At 43.1% G+C, this 19,254-nt stretch overlaps 1 protein-coding gene across 2 annotated transcripts in view; it reads left to right on the forward strand.

The window, feature by feature from the left end:
• The window catches only part of CSMD2 (CUB and Sushi multiple domains 2), a 256,066-nt gene that overhangs the window by 11,715 nt on the left and 225,097 nt on the right, over positions 1-19,254 (forward strand). For both annotated transcript variants that reach the window (XM_058040469.1, XM_058040468.1), the window contains one exon: positions 13,191-13,407. In XM_058040469.1, coding sequence (XP_057896452.1) covers positions 13,191-13,407 — 217 coding nt within the window. The remainder of the gene's footprint in view (positions 1-13,190; positions 13,408-19,254) is intronic.

Here is a 19,254-nt window from a genome sequence, read left to right on the forward strand (position 1 = left end):
TCTTTTGGGTGGGAAGGGAGGAGATTTAAGGTTTCTTGTGGATGAGACTGGATGAGGTTTAAGGTCTCTTGGGTGGGATGGGATTTAAGGTCTCTTTTGGATGGGATGAGATGGGATGAGGTTTAAGGTCTCTTTTGGATGGGATGGGATGAGATTTAAGGTCTCTTTTGGGTGGGATGGGATGAGATTTAAGGTCTCTTGAATGGGATGGGATTTAAGGTCTCTTTTGGGTGGGATGGGATGATGTTTAAGGTCTCTTTTGGATGGGATGGGATGAGATGAGATTTAAAGTATCTTTTGGATGGAATGAGATTTAAGGTCTCTTTTGGATGGGATGAGGTTAAAGATCTCTTTTGGATGTGATGGAATGAGGTTTTGGGTCTCTTTTGAGTGGAAATGGATGAGATTTAAGGTCTATTTTTCACCCCAAACCATTCCAGGATCCTGTTTTTAACTTGGCCCTGTTGTCTCACTGACCCAGGGCCCATCTCCAGAGGCACAGGCAGGGCTGGTTCTCACCCTGGGCAAGATTAAAGGCAGAAAAACCAACCCTGCAAGGCCCCTGCTGTTGTCACCTCTTGGTAAACACCTGCACTTCTTCCTACTGAATTAACCAAATTCATTTAGCAAGAGCAAGTTCATTTTGCTGGCTTTCAAATGCCGGCTTAGGGGAGGCTCTGTCATTTGTTCCTCCTGGGAGCACTTCCCAATCTTAAATTAGAGAACAAATGATGACCTTTTTTTACCCAGGAGTCCAACACTGAGGGCTGTTACAGGCAGTTTTTTGCCTTTTTTCTTCCATGAAATGCAGTTAACAAATGAGACTTTTGACAAAAAATCCCCAATTTGAACGTAGAAGTCGATTCAATTCACCCCCTGTTAGCTCCTTGATTGAGAGCTATGTAGATTGAAGAAGAAAGGTATTGATCTGCTTTGGGGATTGAAAACTAAGATGAAGTGGAATATGTCTGTGGGTGAAAATGAGGTTTTAAATGGATGGAGGAGGCGAGAGAAAAATAAAACACAATGTGATGTTAATAGGAAGGAGTTTTGGGTTTCTCTGGTGGTTCTGCAGGGGTGGAGAGGACACAGGATGCTGAAGTTGTACAAGTCATGGAAAATCAGTGTTTGGCTCTAAATTGGGTCAAAACAGCCCCAAAAAATTCTGGTTTTGGGCTATCAGAGCATCCATCAGTTCCCAAATCCTGTTTGGACAGAGGGACATCCCTTGTTGAACAGAGCTGACAGATTTCAGTGCCCACAGCTGATCTTTAACATCCCCTCCCAACCATTCCACCATTCCCTGAAATAAAACTTGAGATTTTGCCATTGCAAATGTGAAACTCAGGCCTAAATGAACTGAAAAAAATCATTATAATTGAAATGTTTCACTCTTTCTCCAGATAATCTGCTAGGAGCCTTCTGTAGCTATTATTCTTTGGGGCATGTGACTGGCTTGTTTTTTTGGCTCATTGGGTGAAGTGAATTATTAACTTTTATTTATTAACTTTCCTCTGCACTGTCAACTCCAGGTGACTTTCATTGATTGCTCAAGGTGACAAGGAGGCATTAGGTAATAAATATCAAGTGCTGCAATACTTAAAGGAAGTGAATATGAAAGTGCTGTTAACGGAATCAAGTAAAAATTGGATTTATACCCCTAACAAAAATTCCCAGGAGAAATTGCTTTCTGTTGGACTCCTTTTGTAATTCAAATCCAATCACACAAGTGTGAGCTGCTGTAATACAATTGCCTGGCACAGAGAGGGGTTTTTGTTGGAAGGTCTCAGAGCACTTGTAAACACACAGAACATTTCACTTCGCGGAGCGTGGGGAGACGAGGATGGTGGTGCAAGAGTGAAGAGCTTTTAATAAGTGCAGTCTCTGCCTTGTTCCGAGTGATATTTTTAATTTAGTTCAGATCTGGAGGTGTGAGATGCTGGGGATGGCAGTGGGCGAAGTGGTTTCTTCTGTTTTGGGTGCTGCAGAGCTCCTCTGGGTCCCTGAGGGATGGAAAGGGTCTGTGGCCTCTCTGCCAGCACCAAAAGGGGATTTGTGTAACTTCTGGGCTTTTTAGGGAGTAAAAAAAAGCATGAAAATACAAGCTGGTTCATGAGTTGATGTGTAAAATCTAAATTAGAATCCAAAACATGGTGGGAAGGGGGAAGAAACCCCATGGAACTCCCTCAGATGAAGAAAAACTTTCCAGTGCAGATTTGCTTCTAAAGGAGCTCTGCCCACTGTGCTCCCTTTAAGCCATCAGGATGGAATTGTTGATATTGGGAGAATTCCAATATCAAAGGATGGAATTGTTGATACTGGGAGAATTCCAAGGGCTGAGGGCTTGGAAATTCTTAGGGAGTTGGGATTTGGAGCCCAACATCTCCCTTGGGCCTTGAGGGAACATTGAATTTTACAGCTGGACACAGAGCTCCAGTGGCAAAGGGAATTTTAAGTGTTTAATGGTGACAAAAAGAGACCAATAATGAAAGATTTTCATGAGGAATTCTTTAATTTTGGCTCCCCTATGACTTGAGATGGATTTCACCTTGAATCTTCCTTCACCTTCTTCAATTTTTTATTTTCTTTTTCTTTTTCTTTTTTTTTTTGTTTTTGAGATAATCCTAACACCCGAGATGAAAATGCCTTCAAGCCCCCTGGATAAACCATTTAAATGCAAATATTATTTTACCGCAAAATAATTGAAATACAAATTGAAAAAATTTGTTTTGGCGATAATAATTAGCACCTTGTAAATGAGACTGAGTAAAAAAAATGCTGCACATGAGTGGGAGTCCATTTGCAGACACTGGGAAAAAAAGTTTTTCATCAAATTACCTTCTGTTTTCTGAGTTTTATTTCAACTGGGGGTTGAGATGATCTGTGTCATTTTTACAGATATCTGCAGTGGAGGTGAGAAAAAAAATGAAATCTTTGCTGTGTTCATCTCAGAGAGAAAATAACAGTAAAATTTTCAGAAGGTTTTGGATCAGGCTGAACATTTTAATTGAGGCTCTGACTTTCAGGACGAGATTTTTAAGGATATTTAGATGGTAAAATAAGTGGAGACTTGCCCAGGGGGGGTTTATAAAGGAAATTTGGCTGCACAGCTCAGGTGGGGTTAGGAAGGCTCCAGAGGATTATAAAATATTTGTAAACCTGGGGCTCTGAAATTCCTTTGGAAAGGATTTGTGAACTTGGGTTTGGTTTTGTGGCATTTGTCACAAATGTGTCACCAAGGGGATCAGTCAGAGCATCCCAGCTCCCATCTCAGTGGCTTTGCCACATCTTAAACCAGATTTTTTTGGAGGATAAATCTTGGTTTGACAGGAAAAGTGCAGAGGAGCTTTGAGGTCCCATCCCAGGCAAAGCATTCAGCAATTCTGAGGTTGAATCCTCAAAAGCACTGGAGGAGCTGAGAGGCCACAGAGGGAATTCCCAGTGGGGCTGTTCCTCACCCCAGAATCTGCATTGTGAAAAATGCCTATTTTATGAAAAACAGACAAAAAAAAAAAAAAAGAGAAAATTTTGAAAAATTTATGAAAAATGAAAACTTTGAAAAATTGATGAAAAATTTGATGAAAATTTTTTATTGGCTTTTCGCAAATATTGGAATGAATATTGGATGTGTTGTGTTAGAAAGTGATGCTGGATTAATTCTCTTAAGTAGTGTGTTAAATAGAGTTTTAGGTTGTAACAAAATGTTAAAATAGAAACGATGTATGTGGGATGTTTTTTTAAAGAAAGGAATGAGGTACTTGCAGCAGATAGCAGCCACAGGACACCTAAATCTTTCAGAGAAAAAGGATTTATTGCTCCATTATCAGAAGAAATGAACTTTTTTTTTTCTGTCAGGATTCAGAGGAAGAAGTTGACACTGACCAGACAGAATCCTGTGTTTGAATGGAATTTATGCATCATGTATGAAGTGTATGAATATGCAACAGGTTATTGTTTTTAAGGGTTAACCCTCTGTTAATATGGGTCCTTTTTTTTAGGCTTATTTTGCCCAGAAAAAGGTACCTGGACTGTCTGTAACTCTTTGTTTTTATTGTCTTATATTGTCCTAATCCAAATTGTCCAAATTATTGTTACTCTAATTATATTGCTATTTTTATAACAATTTTACAACTACTAAAATTTTAGAAACAAGCGATTGGCATTTTTCACGTGCATTAATTGGGCGATGCCTGTGGAATGTCTGGAGATGGAAACAGCTCCAGAAGTTCCTGGGTTTATCATCCTGTGGAGAAGAGCAGCCAAAATTGCTTAAGAGACAACTCTGGAAGGGGAAAGGTTTGAAGGAAGGAAATGACATCCCTGGAGGAGGAGATGTCTGAATTTCCTGGCTGAATGTTGGGATGATTCCTGGAGCTGAGCAGGTGATTCCAGGGGATGGTTGCCCTGTCAGGAGGAGCTGGAGCTGCTCCCTGTGTGCCTGTGCTTAGCACCTGAGCCTGGGCTGCCTCTGCCATGGAAATTTGGGATGAACCACCCTGATGCTGCTGCTTTAGCAAGGTTTCCAAACCCTGCTCCTTCATTTTCTGCCCTTCAGGCTTCCTTCAACACCCCCAGCAGCTTTCTGCACAAACCAGGGAAGTTTTCCTATTGAATGGAGCGAGGGATTTGTCTTTCCAAACAAGCTGAGGGTCTGCTGCGAGGTAAAAGAAACAATGGGAAGGATTCCACTGATTGGTGAATGGAAAAAGGGTTTTGATTTTACAAATAAACTTTAGGTTGGCTGAGAAATGAAATCAGACATTGAAAGGTGAAAGAAACAATGGGGAGGAAAAACCCCTAAATTCTGGAAGAATTAAAAATTCAAAGGGAGGGTTGTACGTTAGAGGGAAATCTTAGGAATCAGGTGTTGTGGGAAGTTGGAACCCCTCAAATACCTCAGAAATGGGGGAAAACCCCTAAATTCCCTAACAATTAAAAGGGAGGCTTGTACACTGGAGGGAAATCTTCTGTATCAGGTGTTCTGGGACATCTGAACCTCCCAAGTACCTCAGAAATGGGAGAAAAACCCCTAAATTCCATAATAATTCAAAATTAAAAGGGAGGGTTGTACATTAGAGGGGAATCTTTGGGATCAGGAGTTCTGGGAAGTCTGAACCTCTCAAGTACCTCAGAAATGGGGAAAGAGAGAAGGGAAATGCAGCTGGGAAATTGGGATAAAAAGGAGGCTGCGTCCTCCAAAAATCTGAGAGACCCCAGGGGAATCCTCCATGGCCTCTGCCTTGCTTGGAATAAAGTTCCAGGACTCTTCTGTCTCCTTTTTGGGCATAAATCTCTGGTGTTTGTGGATGAATTTTTTGGTTTTTTTGTGCTCGGGGTGTGGGGTGAATTGTGTGACACAGCTCCAGGATTTCACCTGAATCTGAAGCTGCTGCAGTGCCACAGGGGCCAGACTTGAAATGTGGAACATGTGTACCAAGAAATGGATTTGCTGAGAAGTGGAGAGGGCAGAAACCTGGCATTGTGTTTAAAGTCTTATCAACTGGGGCTGCTTAATTTGATTTTTCAAGCGTTGTTCTTCCCGGGGCGCTCAGGTTTTTTGTTTGCTTGGGGTTTTTGGGCTGTGAATGTCTGAACTCCTTCAGCTCTGTGGAAATCAGTGGGCCTGACAGAACCAATGTCCCTTGTTCTCATGCCAAAGGCACCAAATAAATTCACTTTTGTCACAGCACAGACACACCTGTGCTTAGGTGGGTCCAGCACAGAGGAATTTGCTGGTTTGCCTGCAGAAAGCTCAGGGGTTTTTTCCTCAAATTTTCCCTGGACTTTTGAAAGAAATTTTTCCTCATATCCAGCTTGAACCTCCTCCTAATTAGGAAAATCAGGTTATTTTCCTAATATCCAACCTCCCCTCCTCCTGGCAGGGAGGAAAACTCAATTTCCCTGTGTGGTTTTCAGGTGTGTGGTGGCTCAGTTGGGGCTTCTGTGGAATCCCAAATGTGTAGGAAATTTTCATAACTGTCCAGGACAACATTTTTGATTGGGAAAGGAAGGGAGTGCGTGAGAAAATTCGTTACAAGAATGTAAACATCAGAAGGCTTAGAAAATCGTAAAAAAATCACGGTGGTGCTTCTGGGCTTGGCAGAGGTGAATTCAGCTGAAATGCACTTTTTTTTGTGCCCTTGCATTGCCCAGCTCATCACTCCCCGTGCTCAGGCTCTATCTGAGATGGAAATCATCCCCTTGATGATGCTCTTGGATCCACGGGCTTTTGATGAAGTTACAGTTAATGGAATGACTCTGCATTATTTATTACCCGGCAGGCTTTGATAGGAGGCTGGAGGTTAAGCTCCAGCTCGGAGAAGGTGAATCCTGAGGGCAGCAAGGCTCCCATTGATCAAGCGTGGAGGAATCAGATTTGCAGGCGTGAAAAGCGCCAAGCACTTGTTTTTAAAAAAATTTTAAAAGTAATAAAATTATAAAAATGGGAATAAAAGTTATAAAAATAGGAATTAAAGTTATAAAAGTAGGAATTAAAGTTATAAAAATAGGACTGTAATTAGAGTAATAAAAATTTGGACAGTTAGGATTTAGGACAATATGGGACAATAAAAACAAAGAGTTTTGGACAGTCCAGGTACCCTTTCTGGGCAAAATAAGCCCAAAAAAGGACTCACTTTAACAGAGGATTAACCCTTAAAAGCAACAGCCTGTTGCATATTCATACACCTCATCCATGATGCATAAATTCCATTCAAACACAGGATTCTGTCTGGTCAGTGTCAGCTTCTTCCTCTGAATCCTGACAGCATCTTCAGGGCTGAGTGAGGCAGGAAGAAGTTCATTTCTTCTGATAATGGAGCAGTAAATTCTCTTTCTTTATCTTTCACTCTGCTATCATTCTACTCAAACTCTTGTGGCTTGTAAATCTTCACACAAAGTTGGTAATTGTTTCCATGGGCTAAAATTGAAGGCAGAGGTGTTTGTGACTCCCTGCCAATGGCTCTGAGCCCCCTGCCAGGGTCTGGAATCACCCAGGGCAGCCAGAGGAATGTCCTGACACTGGTAAATGATGCACAGCACTAAACAATGGCCACAGGAACGTTTTTCCTATTTAGGAGGCAGTGCAGACAGTGAGGGGTTGGTGTGGGTGGGTTTGGAGAGCTCTGAGCATTGGGGTGTGTGATGGAGTTCACAGGGGTCTGAGGATGAGGGAAGAGACAAGGATCCGACTCCATGTTTCAGAAGGCTTGATTGATTATTTTATGATATATATTCTATTAAAACTATACTAAAAGAATAGAAGAAAGGATTTCATCAGAAGGCTGGCTAAGAAAAGAATAAGAAGGAATGATAACAAAGGTTTGTGGCTGGGACTCTCTGACTGTGATTGGCCATTAATTAGAAACAACCACATGAGACCAATCCCAGATGCACCTGTTGCATTCCACAGCAGCAGATAATCAATGTTTACATTTTGTTCCTGAGGCCTCACAGCTTCTCAGGAGGAAAAATCCTAAATAAAGGATTTTCCATAAAAGATGTCTGTGACAGGGGTGAGGTGAGCAAACCTTGGAGGGGCTGCTGGACAAGCAGGGCTTGCCCCTGGTGTTTCAGTGTTTGCCTGTGCATTTCAGTTTTGCTGGGGAAAGGTTTTTTTTATGTGCCTGTGGTTGTGGAATGGGCTGTAGAACAACAGGGAATAACAGCATTTCTGTGTGAGTAACAGTAACTACAGCAAATGGCAAAACCCCAAACTGCTGCATTAGGGAGGAGGCAGCCATGGATCCTCCATAAATGATGCTGCTGAGAGCAAGGCACTGTGCATGATTTGATATTTGTTCCCGCTGAATGGTGCAGTGACCATGCATCAGCGTTTGCTAAATTAGATTTTGTTTCTGCCGAGGAACAAAGTGCAGCGACTTGTATTTCAGGAAGCACTTCAGAGATAAATTCAGTCTCCCTCTCTCTCAAGCACTGCCTGGATAATAACATGGTGTAAACCAACAGCTACAATTCTTCCTTGCTCTACACCCCCCTGGATCTGGCCTGGGATTGAAGTTTAAGGAATTGCAAGTAGGTGGAAGATGATTTTTCCCCACTGTTTTCCTTTGCACTTGTCACATCAGAAAACGCCTTTATTTGTTGTTGTTGTTGTTGTTTACCTCCTGGCAGAGGGGGAGGTTTGTAGTGACACATTTTGGATGTTCAGGTTTATCTCAGTCTGGAGCTGCTGGAATTCCCTGTCAGGCAGGGCTGGGAGGGAGCAGCCGCCAGGGCAGCTCGTTTGTGTTGCTTATTTGAAAGGAATTACAAAAATCCTGTTGCTGTGAGTGAGTGTTCTACCATGGCTGAATCTCCTGTTTCTCCCGGTGGGTTTGGTCAGGGTGCAGTGGCTGTCACACTGCCACCTCTGGGACACTGAGCTGAGCTCTGGAGCTGCTTCAGGGCCCCTCCAAATCTGCAGTGACTGGCACCAGAACGGTGCTGGCTCATGTGTCGAGATGGCTTTGGATTTACAGTGGAAATAAAACCTCCCCCGAGCCTCTGCCTCCACTCCTGGAGCTTGTCCTGTCAAAAGAACTCTGCTCTGGAGCACAAGGATGTGGTTCCTGCTCCTGCCACCCTTCCTTTCTCTGCATGGCAGCCCCACACTGAAGCCTGGGGGGTTTGGAGCTCTCCTCTGCTCTGCTGATATTTATTTTTCACTGCAGTGTCTGGTCACGTTAAGTTTTTTACCATGTGGATTAAACTCTGTGTTACAAACTGCAGTTCTTCTGTGAGGGTAGTGCAGAGTAAATATTCCATAATTTCCCTGGTGAGGAGCCCAGGGTGAAGCCAGTTAGCCTGGGGGTTGTTCAGAGAGTGCCTGTTGCACAAAAGAACTCTTGGAAGTGGAGATTTGGTTGAACCAATGTGTGAAAAAATGGAGAAATGGAGTCACCAGCGGTGAATTACAGTGGTGGTGTCCCAGCTAAAGAAACGCAAAGTGCTGTGGGTTTCCTTAAAGGATTCAATGGGTCTGGAGGTGCATTCCAGCCTAAATGATCCCGTGAAGATCCTGAATGATGATCCCCTAAATGGTGATCCCCTAAATGATGATGCCCTAAAGATGATCTCCTAAATGATGATGCTCTAAATGATGATTCTCTAAATGGAGATCCCCTATATGATGATCCCCTAAATGATGATTCCTTAAATGATGATCTCCTAAATGATGATCCTCTAAATGGTGATTCTCTAAATGATGATTCCCTAAATGGTGATGCTGTAAATTATGATCACCTAAGTGGTGATCCCCTACATGATGATCTCCTAAATGATGATGCCCTAAATCATGATCCCCTAAATGATGACCCCCTAAATGGCGATCCCCTAAATGGTGATGCCCTTAAATGATGATCCCCTAAATGATGATTCCCTCAGTGATGATTCCCTAAATGGTGATCCCCTTAAATGATGATCCCCTAAAGGATGATTCCCTCAGTGATGATCCCCTAAATGATGATGGCTTAAATGATGATTCCCTAAATTATGATATCCTAAATAATGATGCTCTAAATGATGATCCCCTAAATGATGATGCCCTCAATGATGATCCTCTAAATGATGATGCCCTAAATGATAATCCTCTAAATGTTGATCTCCTAAATGACAATGCCTGAAATGATGGTCACCTAAATGATGATTCTCTAAATGATGATTCTGTAAATGGTGATCCCCCTAAATGATGATGCCTTAAATGTTGATGCCCTATATCATGACCCCCTAAATGGTGATCCCCTAAATAAGGATGCCCTAAATGATGATGCCCTAAATGATGATCCCCTAAACGTTGATCCCCTAAATGATGATCCCTTAAATTATGATTCCCTAAATGATGATGCCCTCAATGATGATCCCCTAAATTATGATTCCCTAAGTGATGATCCCCTAAATGATGATCCCCTCAATGCTGATGCCCTCAGTGACCCCTCGTCCTTGTCTGCAGTTCCTGCCCCAAAGCAGAGCTGAGGGATTCATTTCAGGGCCCCACTCCCAGCAAAGCACTCTCCAGAATTGAGAGGAGGTGCTGGCAGAGCCCAGCCTGGCCTCAGCTCTGGTTCTCCTCCCTCCCAAATGGGACAAATGCCCACAAACCCATCCCTGTGATGAGCCCAGGGGGTCCCACCCTCTGGAATGTCAGCCCATGGAGAAGGGATGAGGAGCTGGAACACCCCCAGGAGCACCCCTCAGATTGTGGGGGATGATGATGCAGCATTCCCATCTCTGGGGGAGGAATTGAAGGTTCCTCCTGTCAGACTTTGGGATGGGAAGAAAGTGCCAGAAATTTTGGGAGAATTTTGTCCTCTGTCAACCCCAAATCCACCTGGAACTTGCACAGCACAGGCACCGGCGCTGCCCTTTCATATCTTTCTGCTTGTTTGTGCTCCTGGGCCAAAGGGATAAAGGGAGTTGTTTCTGCAATCTTCACAGGAGAAATTTTGAATTTCAGATAAGGTTTTGTCAGTCAAGGATGAGCTGAACTAACTCAGACCTGGAAGCAAATGATAGAACACATAAATTCCCTCAGCTTCCCGGATTTCTTTCCCTGCCTGATGACTTTTTCCAGCAATGTCCAATATAAATGAAGTCCTCTGCTATTACAGCTATTACAGAATATATTACTGCCCAGTTTGGCAGCTTTTGCAAAGCTGTGCTTTGTTTGCAATAAGCAATTTTCTTTTATCTGTGCCCAGAGCACCTCTGGGTCAACGTCGTGAACATGCAAATATTTCAGTAGATTGATTGGATACATCATAAAACTCTGCCTTATTTTTCTATTATTTATTTGTTCTTTCAGATAGATTTATGTCCATTTGTGGCACAGGCACTGGCTGGGGAAGGATGGGCTGAGTTTGTTGGTTTTGGAGCTTCCCTATGACCTTGGAAGTGTTTGGAACATGGTGTCTGTGACCTTGAATTTATTTCCTGAGCTTTGTGCAGCCTTGGTAGCTTTTACACCATCAGGAAATTGAGAGATACAGCCTCTTTAATTTCCCATTTGCCTTAAATTGTTCTGATGAACTTATGATTAAAATAAAAATGAGCAGGAGGGACAGTTCAATATCCCCCTGCTGCTTATTGAGCGTGGCTGAGGTTGGAGAAAGGATTCGACTGAATTGGAGAACAGAGCTGGTGGATTTTTGGTTCTTAAACCAAACTGGGCTTCATTTGACTCCTGTGTGATCACAGGAATATTCCCACTCCTGTGCAGCTTTCTGGCACTGAGCTTTTCCAGTGAACTCCCCAAAAGAAATGGAGCCCAAGTGGAGGAGGGAGGCGGATTCGTCTCTTGTGTAGTGACAAAAAGCCAGGTGCTACAGAAATGCAAAATACTCCAGACAAGGAATCCTGTGCCTCCCTCACTTTAATCCCTGGTGGATTGTGGGGCTGTCCTGCCTCTCATTGATCCAATAAACGTGCTACAAAAAGATTCCCTGGGTAGTAAATAGGATGGGCTGTCTCAGATTCATAAAACTCTGTCTTGCAGGGAGAAGTTCCACAGGAGCGTTTTTTGCACCCAAAGTAGGTCAATCTAATTATAATTGCCTTTAATGAGCACCACTCTGCAGCTCTGTACCTGTAGCTGCTTGGCACTCAGAAGTGCAAATGCCTTTGAGAAAAAAAGAAGGAAAAAAAAAAAAAGCAAGGAGAAATCAAAGAAGTAATTTCTACTCTAATGCATTTCGACTTGAAAGCCTGTGTTGTCCCCATCAGCAGGGTAAACAATGCAGCATGGGTGGGAAAAGCTGGAGCAGCAGCTCAGGGGATAAAGGTGAAACTCAGATTTTGGGCCATGGGATTGACCCTTCAGCTGTCTGGAATTTGGCTTTGTGTGGAGGAATTAGTCCACTAAAGCAATGAGGATTGGAGCAGTTTGGAGCGAGTTTTTTGTGCCTCCGGAGGAATGGATTGGAGGGAGGTTTGAGGTGTTTCACTGGTGTTACAGGAGGGAGGTTTGAGGTGTTTCACTGGTGTGAGAGGAGGGGAATGGATTGGATGAGGTTTGAGGTGTTTCACTGGTGTTACAGGAGGGAAATGGATTGGAGGGAGGTTTGAGGTGTTTCACTGCTATTACAGGAGGGAATGGATTTCAGGGAGGTTTGAGGTGTTTCACTGGTGTGAGAGGAGGGGAATGGATTTCAGGGAGGTTTGAGGTGTTTCTCTGGTGTTACATGAGGGGGGTTTTGTTCTCTGCAGCTTTGCAGCAGCTCCTCAGAGGTACTGACTGAAGATTTTCTGTGTGTTGAGGCAGAATGAGGAGCACAAACCTGAGAGGAACCAGCAGTCCCCCAAGGCAGGGTCTGGCCAGTGATTTCTGCCCTGTGTGCCCCCATCAGGTCTGACAGGGGTGTGAGTGCTGCTGCTGCTGTTTTTTGTTCCAGTGAGCCATTCCCAGGAAGGGTTGGAGGGCACCTTACACAGGATGGTTTATTTGGTCAAACCTTGCACTGTGTCCTGCTGTTTTTGGAGTCAGGACAGGTTTGTGGCTGACCTTTGGCCATGCAGGTGATTTCACAGGTTTGAGGCTACCTTGGTGGCTCAGCCTGGCACTCCTTGGGGTCCCTTCTGCTTTCTCAGGGTGAGGGAGGGATGTGGCGCTGCCTGCACACTCAGCCCTTCTTCTGCCTGTGGCCAGGTGGAAATGGGGGAGAAGGAGAGAATCAGCTCTGGCATTGTCCCTGGAACTGGGAGAGAAGGGGACAGTCAGCTCTGACATTGTCCCTGGAACTGGGGGAGAAGGAGAGAACCAGCTGTGGCATTGTCTCTGGAATTGGGTGAGAAGGGGACACTGCTCTGTCACTGTCCCTGTGCTGTGCCCCAGCAGGGCCTGGCACCTGGCAGGGTGCAATCCCAAATGGCCAGGGTGTGATGGGAGAGCTCTGGGTGTTGTGCTGGGCTGGGGAAGGGTGCCTGAGGAAGGAGCTGTCCCCAGGGCCAGGCTGCAGCTGTGAATAATCCAGCTGTGCTCACAGCTGTGCTCTGTGGGCAGCAGAGCCCAGGGTGTGCCTGGGGGTTTGGGCTCCACATCCCTGCAGGGAGGAGGCCAAAACTCCATCCTCAGATTTTCCTCTTCTCTATTTCTCCTAGTGGGAAGAGCCCTGTGTGCTCCGTTGGGATGCTGACAACATTCAATGCTCACCTCTGACTTTGTGCCTTTTTTGTGTTTTTTTTTTTTCTCTTGGCAGCCCAGAACTGCAGTCACACATTGCAGGGCCCAAACGGGACAATACAGAGCCCAGGCTTTCCCTATGGATACCCCAATTATGCAAACTGCACGTGGACAATCACTGCTGAGGAGCAGAACAGGATACAGCTCGTTTTCCAGTCCTTTGCATTAGAGGAAGATTTTGATGTATTATCCATCTACGATGGGCTGCCTGAGCAGGGCAATCTGAGAACGAGGTACAGTTGTTCATTACAGTGATGTTTATCAACATTTCCCCCCTTCCTGCCACTGGGATTAAATCTGCCCTTGGATTGTTGATGCTGCAGTAAACTGGGAGTGTTTCTCCATGAGCAGTTCTTACAGTTGTTTTGATTTCTTAGCTCTTGATAAGGCTTGAAATGTTTCTCTGAACTCCTGACAGTAATGATTTAGCCAGGCTCGTCCCAGACATCCAGAGGAGTTAATTAGGAAATGGAGCAGGAGGGAAGCAGAGTTAATGTGCACAGAGCTTCCCTCAGTCCAGAGGAGACTCCTGGATGGGAGGATGGATTGTGGGGTTCAGTGACAGCTCGGCCAAAGCCTTTGTGGGTTTTCCCAAAACATCTGGGCTGGTCCTTAACCCCCAGTGCATCCAGCAGCAGGACAGGGCTGCATTCCCTCCCATTGCTGGATCTCATTGCGGTAAGAAGTGTTCAATAATCCAGTTTAGGAGTGCTAGGAGAATTAATCCACAAACACCAGAGGTTTGTGTCCAAAAAGGAGACAGAGGAGTCCTGGAACTTTATTCCAATCAAGGCAGAGGCCATGGGGCATTCCCCTGGGATTTCTCACATTTTTAAAGGATGCGGCCTCCTTTTTATCCCAATTTCCCAGCTGCATTTCCCTTCTCTCTTTCCCCATTTCTGAGGTACTTGAGAGGTTCAGACTTCCCAGAACTCCTGATCCCAAAGATTCAACTCTAATGTACAACCCTCCCTTTGAATATTTAATTCTGATGGAATTTAGGGGTTTTTCTCCCATTTCTGAGGTACTTGAGAGGTTCAGACTTCCCACAACACCCGATCCCAAAGATTCCCCTCTAATGTACAACCCTCCCTTTGAATTTTTAGTTCTTACAGAATTTAGGGGTTTTTCTTCCCCGTTGTTTCTTTCACCTTTCAGTGTTCATTTCTCAGCAAACCTAAAGTTTATTTGTAAAATCAAATCTCTTTTTCCATTCATCAATGGAGTGGAATCCTTCCCATTGTTTCTTTTCTTTCCCAGTGCTGGTTTTACCTCCCAGAGCTGGTTTGGAAAGACAAATCCACTATAGGAAAACTCCCCATGGTTTCTCCAGTGAGGCTCCCAGTGTAAAAGAAAATTTTGTGGGAGGCTGATTTTGCTGTGTTGCTGTGGCAGCATCCAGGCTCTGAATCCCTGGAATTCTGAAGCCAGGATTCTGCAGCCCTGGAAATGGATTTTCCTTCAAAGCCCTCGAGTTCAGGACAAATCCATTGACCTCAGTGTCTTGTCTGACCCGAGTGGAACATCTGAGCTGCACCCTGGTGGAAATCAGCTCTTTATGTAGATTATTTCAGTTATGCAAATAAATCATCTCCTCATTTGGCAACTGTGCTTGAGAATCACTTTAATTATGGGACCTGGGTGGTTTAATCAGGAGGTTCAGTGCTTTGCTTTGGGGATAATGGAAAGGTGGAAAATTTGGGGGTAAAATCCAGCTCAGGAAACTTTGTGTGGTGAGAAGTTAATGCTGCTCTGAAATCCTCACTGGAATATTCTGGTTGTAAATAAAAGTAGGAGAAAGGAACCTCCCAAGTGTGAGCTGGGGATCTGCACTAAGGGAGGGTGAGGAGGCAGAAAATGTTCCCCCTCTGCCTCCCTGGTGAAATTCAGGTGAGTTTGGGCAGGTGAACGTGAGCTGGGGGTGGAACCAGCAGCAAAATCCACCTGGGAATGTTCCAGCTCTGAGCTCAGGAAATGGAGTGTATTTAGGGCAGGAAAGGGGAATAAAGGGGGCAAATTAAGGGGATTTCTAAAGGTCTGAAAGCACTTAGAGAGGGCTCAGCAAAGTGACAGAACTCTTGCATGGTGGGCATTTACTTTCTTCCCTTGTACATTTCTGGATTAGTAATTAATAATTTCTAATTTGTTTTACTTCTAATTAATAATTAGGAATTAGGAATAAAGGGGGCAAATAAAGAGAGGGATTTCTAAAGGTTTGAAAGCACTTAGAGAGGGCAAAGATGAACTCTTGCATGGTGGACCTTTGTTTTCTTCCCTTGGACATTTGCTTTTTTTCCCATGGGCATTTCTGGATTAGTAATTAATAATTTCTAATTAATAATTAGGAATTAGGAATAAAGGGGGCAAATAAAGAGGGGGATTTCTAAAGGTCTGAAAGCACTTGGAGAGGGCTCAGCAAAGTGAAGGATGAACTCCTGCATGGTGGATACTTGATTTCTTCCCTTGGACATTTGCTTTCTTCCCTTGGACACTTCTGGATTAGTAATTAATAATTTCTAATTAGTTTAGTTCTAATTAATAATTAATTAATAATTAGTAATTGGTAATTTCCAAACCTGGAGCTGGCTCCTTTGGGCTGTTTCATGTCTCATCTCCTTGTTCACCAATTTCAGTGTTTGGACAATGCTCTGATGCACGGGGGGGATTGTTGGGGTGTCCCCTGATCCTTGTGGGACCCTTCCACCTCAGGAGACCCCAGGTGTTATTTTTATTACTGCATCAATCTCACCTCATTAAACTCTTAACTGTTCCCTAACACTGGGTTACTCTTTTCTCCCTCTTTCTCTCTTTTTTCACTTTCTCATGGCCATCAATTTTGCTTTTTTTTCCTGCCTGCTCTCCAAATGTTCTCCATTCATCACTGAGGTGCAGCCCTGAAGATGGATGGCCATGTGTCACTCATCACAGCTCACCCAAAATGAGCTGTGAGCAAGGGGAAAAGAAGGGACAACTCGATTTCTTTGCTGCTTTCCCCTCCCAAACTTCTATTTTTGAGCATCCCCCATTCATTTGTGGTCCTTCCCAACCCAGACCATCCCAGGATTTCCTGGGAAGGGGTTAATGTTGTGTTCATCATGTGCTGGCAAACACCCTCTTGTCTTGCAATTTAATGTGGTGTGAAGGTTCCCTAATAGAATAAGAGCAGCCCTAATCCAATGAGGCATTTGCTAATAAACAGCTTTACTGGATATTAGGGAATTTGCCTTTCGTGTTTGTGATGAGGACGTGAATATTAAATGGCTTTCAGTGCCTTAATTTAGACATCCAGGGCTGTTGTCATCTCTCAGTGCCATGACTTTGCTTTGTTTGCTAAAATCAGAGCCTGTTTCCAAATCTTTGCTATTTCAGCTTCTCTGGAATAATTTGGTTTTTAGAATCCTGCAATGGGTTGGGTTGGAAGGGAACTTCAATTCCATCTCATTCCATCCTCTGCCATGGGCAGGGACCTTCCACTGTCCCAGGCTGTCCAACCTGGCTTTGGACATTTCAGGGATCCAGGGGCAGCCACAGCTTCACCTGTGCCAGAGCCTCTCAACCCTCACAGGGCAGGATTTTTTCCTTATTTATAACTTAAACTTCCCTTTTTTCAGTTGGAACTTTCCTCCTTGTCCACTGGAATTTTCCCAGCTCCTGGCTTTCAGCAGGAACCACTGTGGGGGAATTTTCTGTGAAACCTGAGAGCTGTAGATTGTAATTGTATCATTATAATTCTTATATTCATTATATAATTATAATTAATCATGAGATACAATATATATAATAATATAATTTATAATGTTATCTATAATATATAATGTTACATTATTGTTACATAATATATAATATATATATTATATAAATATATAATATATATTATATATATGGTTATATATATTATATATATTGTTCTAACATAATATAAAATGTTATCTATATTATAACATTATATATTATAATGTTACATATAATATATAGAATATAGAATATAAAATATAGAATATAAAAGATACAATATAAAAGATACACTATAGAATATATTATATAAGATATATAATATAGAATATATTATATAAAATTATAGAATAACATATATTATATAATATAATATGTAATATATATAATATAATATAATATAATATAATATAATATAATATAATATAATATAATATAATATAATATAATATAATATAATATAATATAATATAATATAATATAATATAATATATAAAATAATAAATAATATATATACTGTATATAGTTATATTTATAACATAATATACAATATTATAACAATATAATTATAATAATTATATTTGGTGGCTGCACAGTTTTCTCTTCCTTGATGAGGGACATCAATATTTGCTTCCTATCCAGGACTTCCCCTTCTCTTGAGCTCATTACCCCAGACCAGATCCTTCCCAAATCCTCTTCCCCCAAGTTCCCAGCTGCTGTGGGATGCTGTGGAGCCCTGTGGTTATTCCAGAACATTCTTTGCCCAGTTCCCTTTGTGCCCTGTGATTGTGGCATTGTTCCCAGGTCGCTCCAATCAGGTTCCCTTCCTGATTGCCTTCCCACTGTGCTGGGCTCAGAAACTCAGCACAGACCTGACTGCAATTTGAATTCTTGGGGTTGTTTGTGGCTCTGAGATTGCTGTGGGATTTGGGAGAGGCTCTGCACCTCTTTGTGTCAGGCTCTTGTTCTGTGACATCCCCAGAGTGGGCAACCACAGAACCACGTGGCTTCCCCCAGCTGTTTCATCTGCCAGTAATTTGCAGCACCCCTTTAATGTGAGAATCATAAATCACTTGCAAATTCCCTGATTTGAAGCTTCGGGCTTGTACTCAGATCCAAGGAAAACACATTTCCAGTCTCCCTGTGAGTCGGTCGTTGTAGCTCCCTAATTCTGTTTTCCCAGTGAGACCTGCTGAATTTACACTCCAAATGGAAGTGGTCAGCTTAGAAAATCATATTTTTTTTCTTTTTTTTTCCTTCCAGAGATGTTCAGAAAAGCCCAAGGGGACAGAATGGGATGTTTCTACCAGCAGAGATTCCTCATTTGTAAATGTGCTGAGCAATGCTGGGGTTTCTCAGGCTCTTCCAACCCCTGGGCTTCCCTTCCCACCTGTTGTGGGCAGGGAATTCTGTCATCCTCTGGTCTCTTCCCTGTTCAAACAAAACATTTCAGTGATGCTGGGTTTATTTGCTTGAGAAAAATGTTTGTTTGAGGCTGTGCATGCAGAGGAAAAAACTCCCAGAGCCTTGCAGAGCCCACATTTCCACAGGCATCGCTGGGAGGAACAACAAATTCCAATTTATTGACACATCTGGGAGGAACCTGCAGAAATTCCTGTTCCTGCAGAGTGTGCAGGGTCTGGGGGAACATTTGCAGTCATAACTGTAGTGGGGTTCAGTAAGAGCCTGAGTGAGGGCTGTGGGACTCCAGGAGTCTCCTCAAAATGCAGTTTATTGTAACCAAGAAATAACAGCAGTCCAGGGTGGTGGGTGACAGAGCTGTGCCCACAGCTGTCAGCTCCAGCTGCAGGCAGCCCTGGAGACCCTGGGTTTAGGTTACAATGCATTCTATACTTTTCTTTTGGTAACAATGCGTTCTGTACTTTTCTTTGTTGAGCATCTCAATGCAGCAGAACCAATCTATACCTTAACTTTTATCTATAGCCCATCATAACTACTGTAGTTACCATATTCATGTTCCTGTTCTCCAGTCACTAAAAGTCAGTACATTACAGTTTAAGCTAGAAGTTGTTTTTTAGTTTTCTTGCAGTGGAAGATTCTGAGACCTTTTTTCTACTTGCAAGATTGGCAGGCTTGTTTGCCTGTGCTCTCTTTCTGCTTGGTAAAAATATCTTTTTGTTTGGGGTGGGTTTATCCATAAAAACCCCTTCTAACTAACAACCCTTTGCCTCCTTGGTTATCCAGTGAGACTGGCTCAGCAATTCTTTTCTTCTCTATCAAAACTTGCTTTAATTTCTATTCCTTCTTCAGATTCTACATTAAAAAAAAATCCTTCTGCCAAGCACACATATCTGTGAGACCTTCTTGTCAAACTTTCATCCTTCCCC

Source organism: Melospiza georgiana, chromosome 24 (genome assembly GCF_028018845.1).
Source record: "Melospiza georgiana isolate bMelGeo1 chromosome 24, bMelGeo1.pri, whole genome shotgun sequence".
Lineage (NCBI taxonomy): Eukaryota > Metazoa > Chordata > Aves > Passeriformes > Passerellidae > Melospiza > Melospiza georgiana.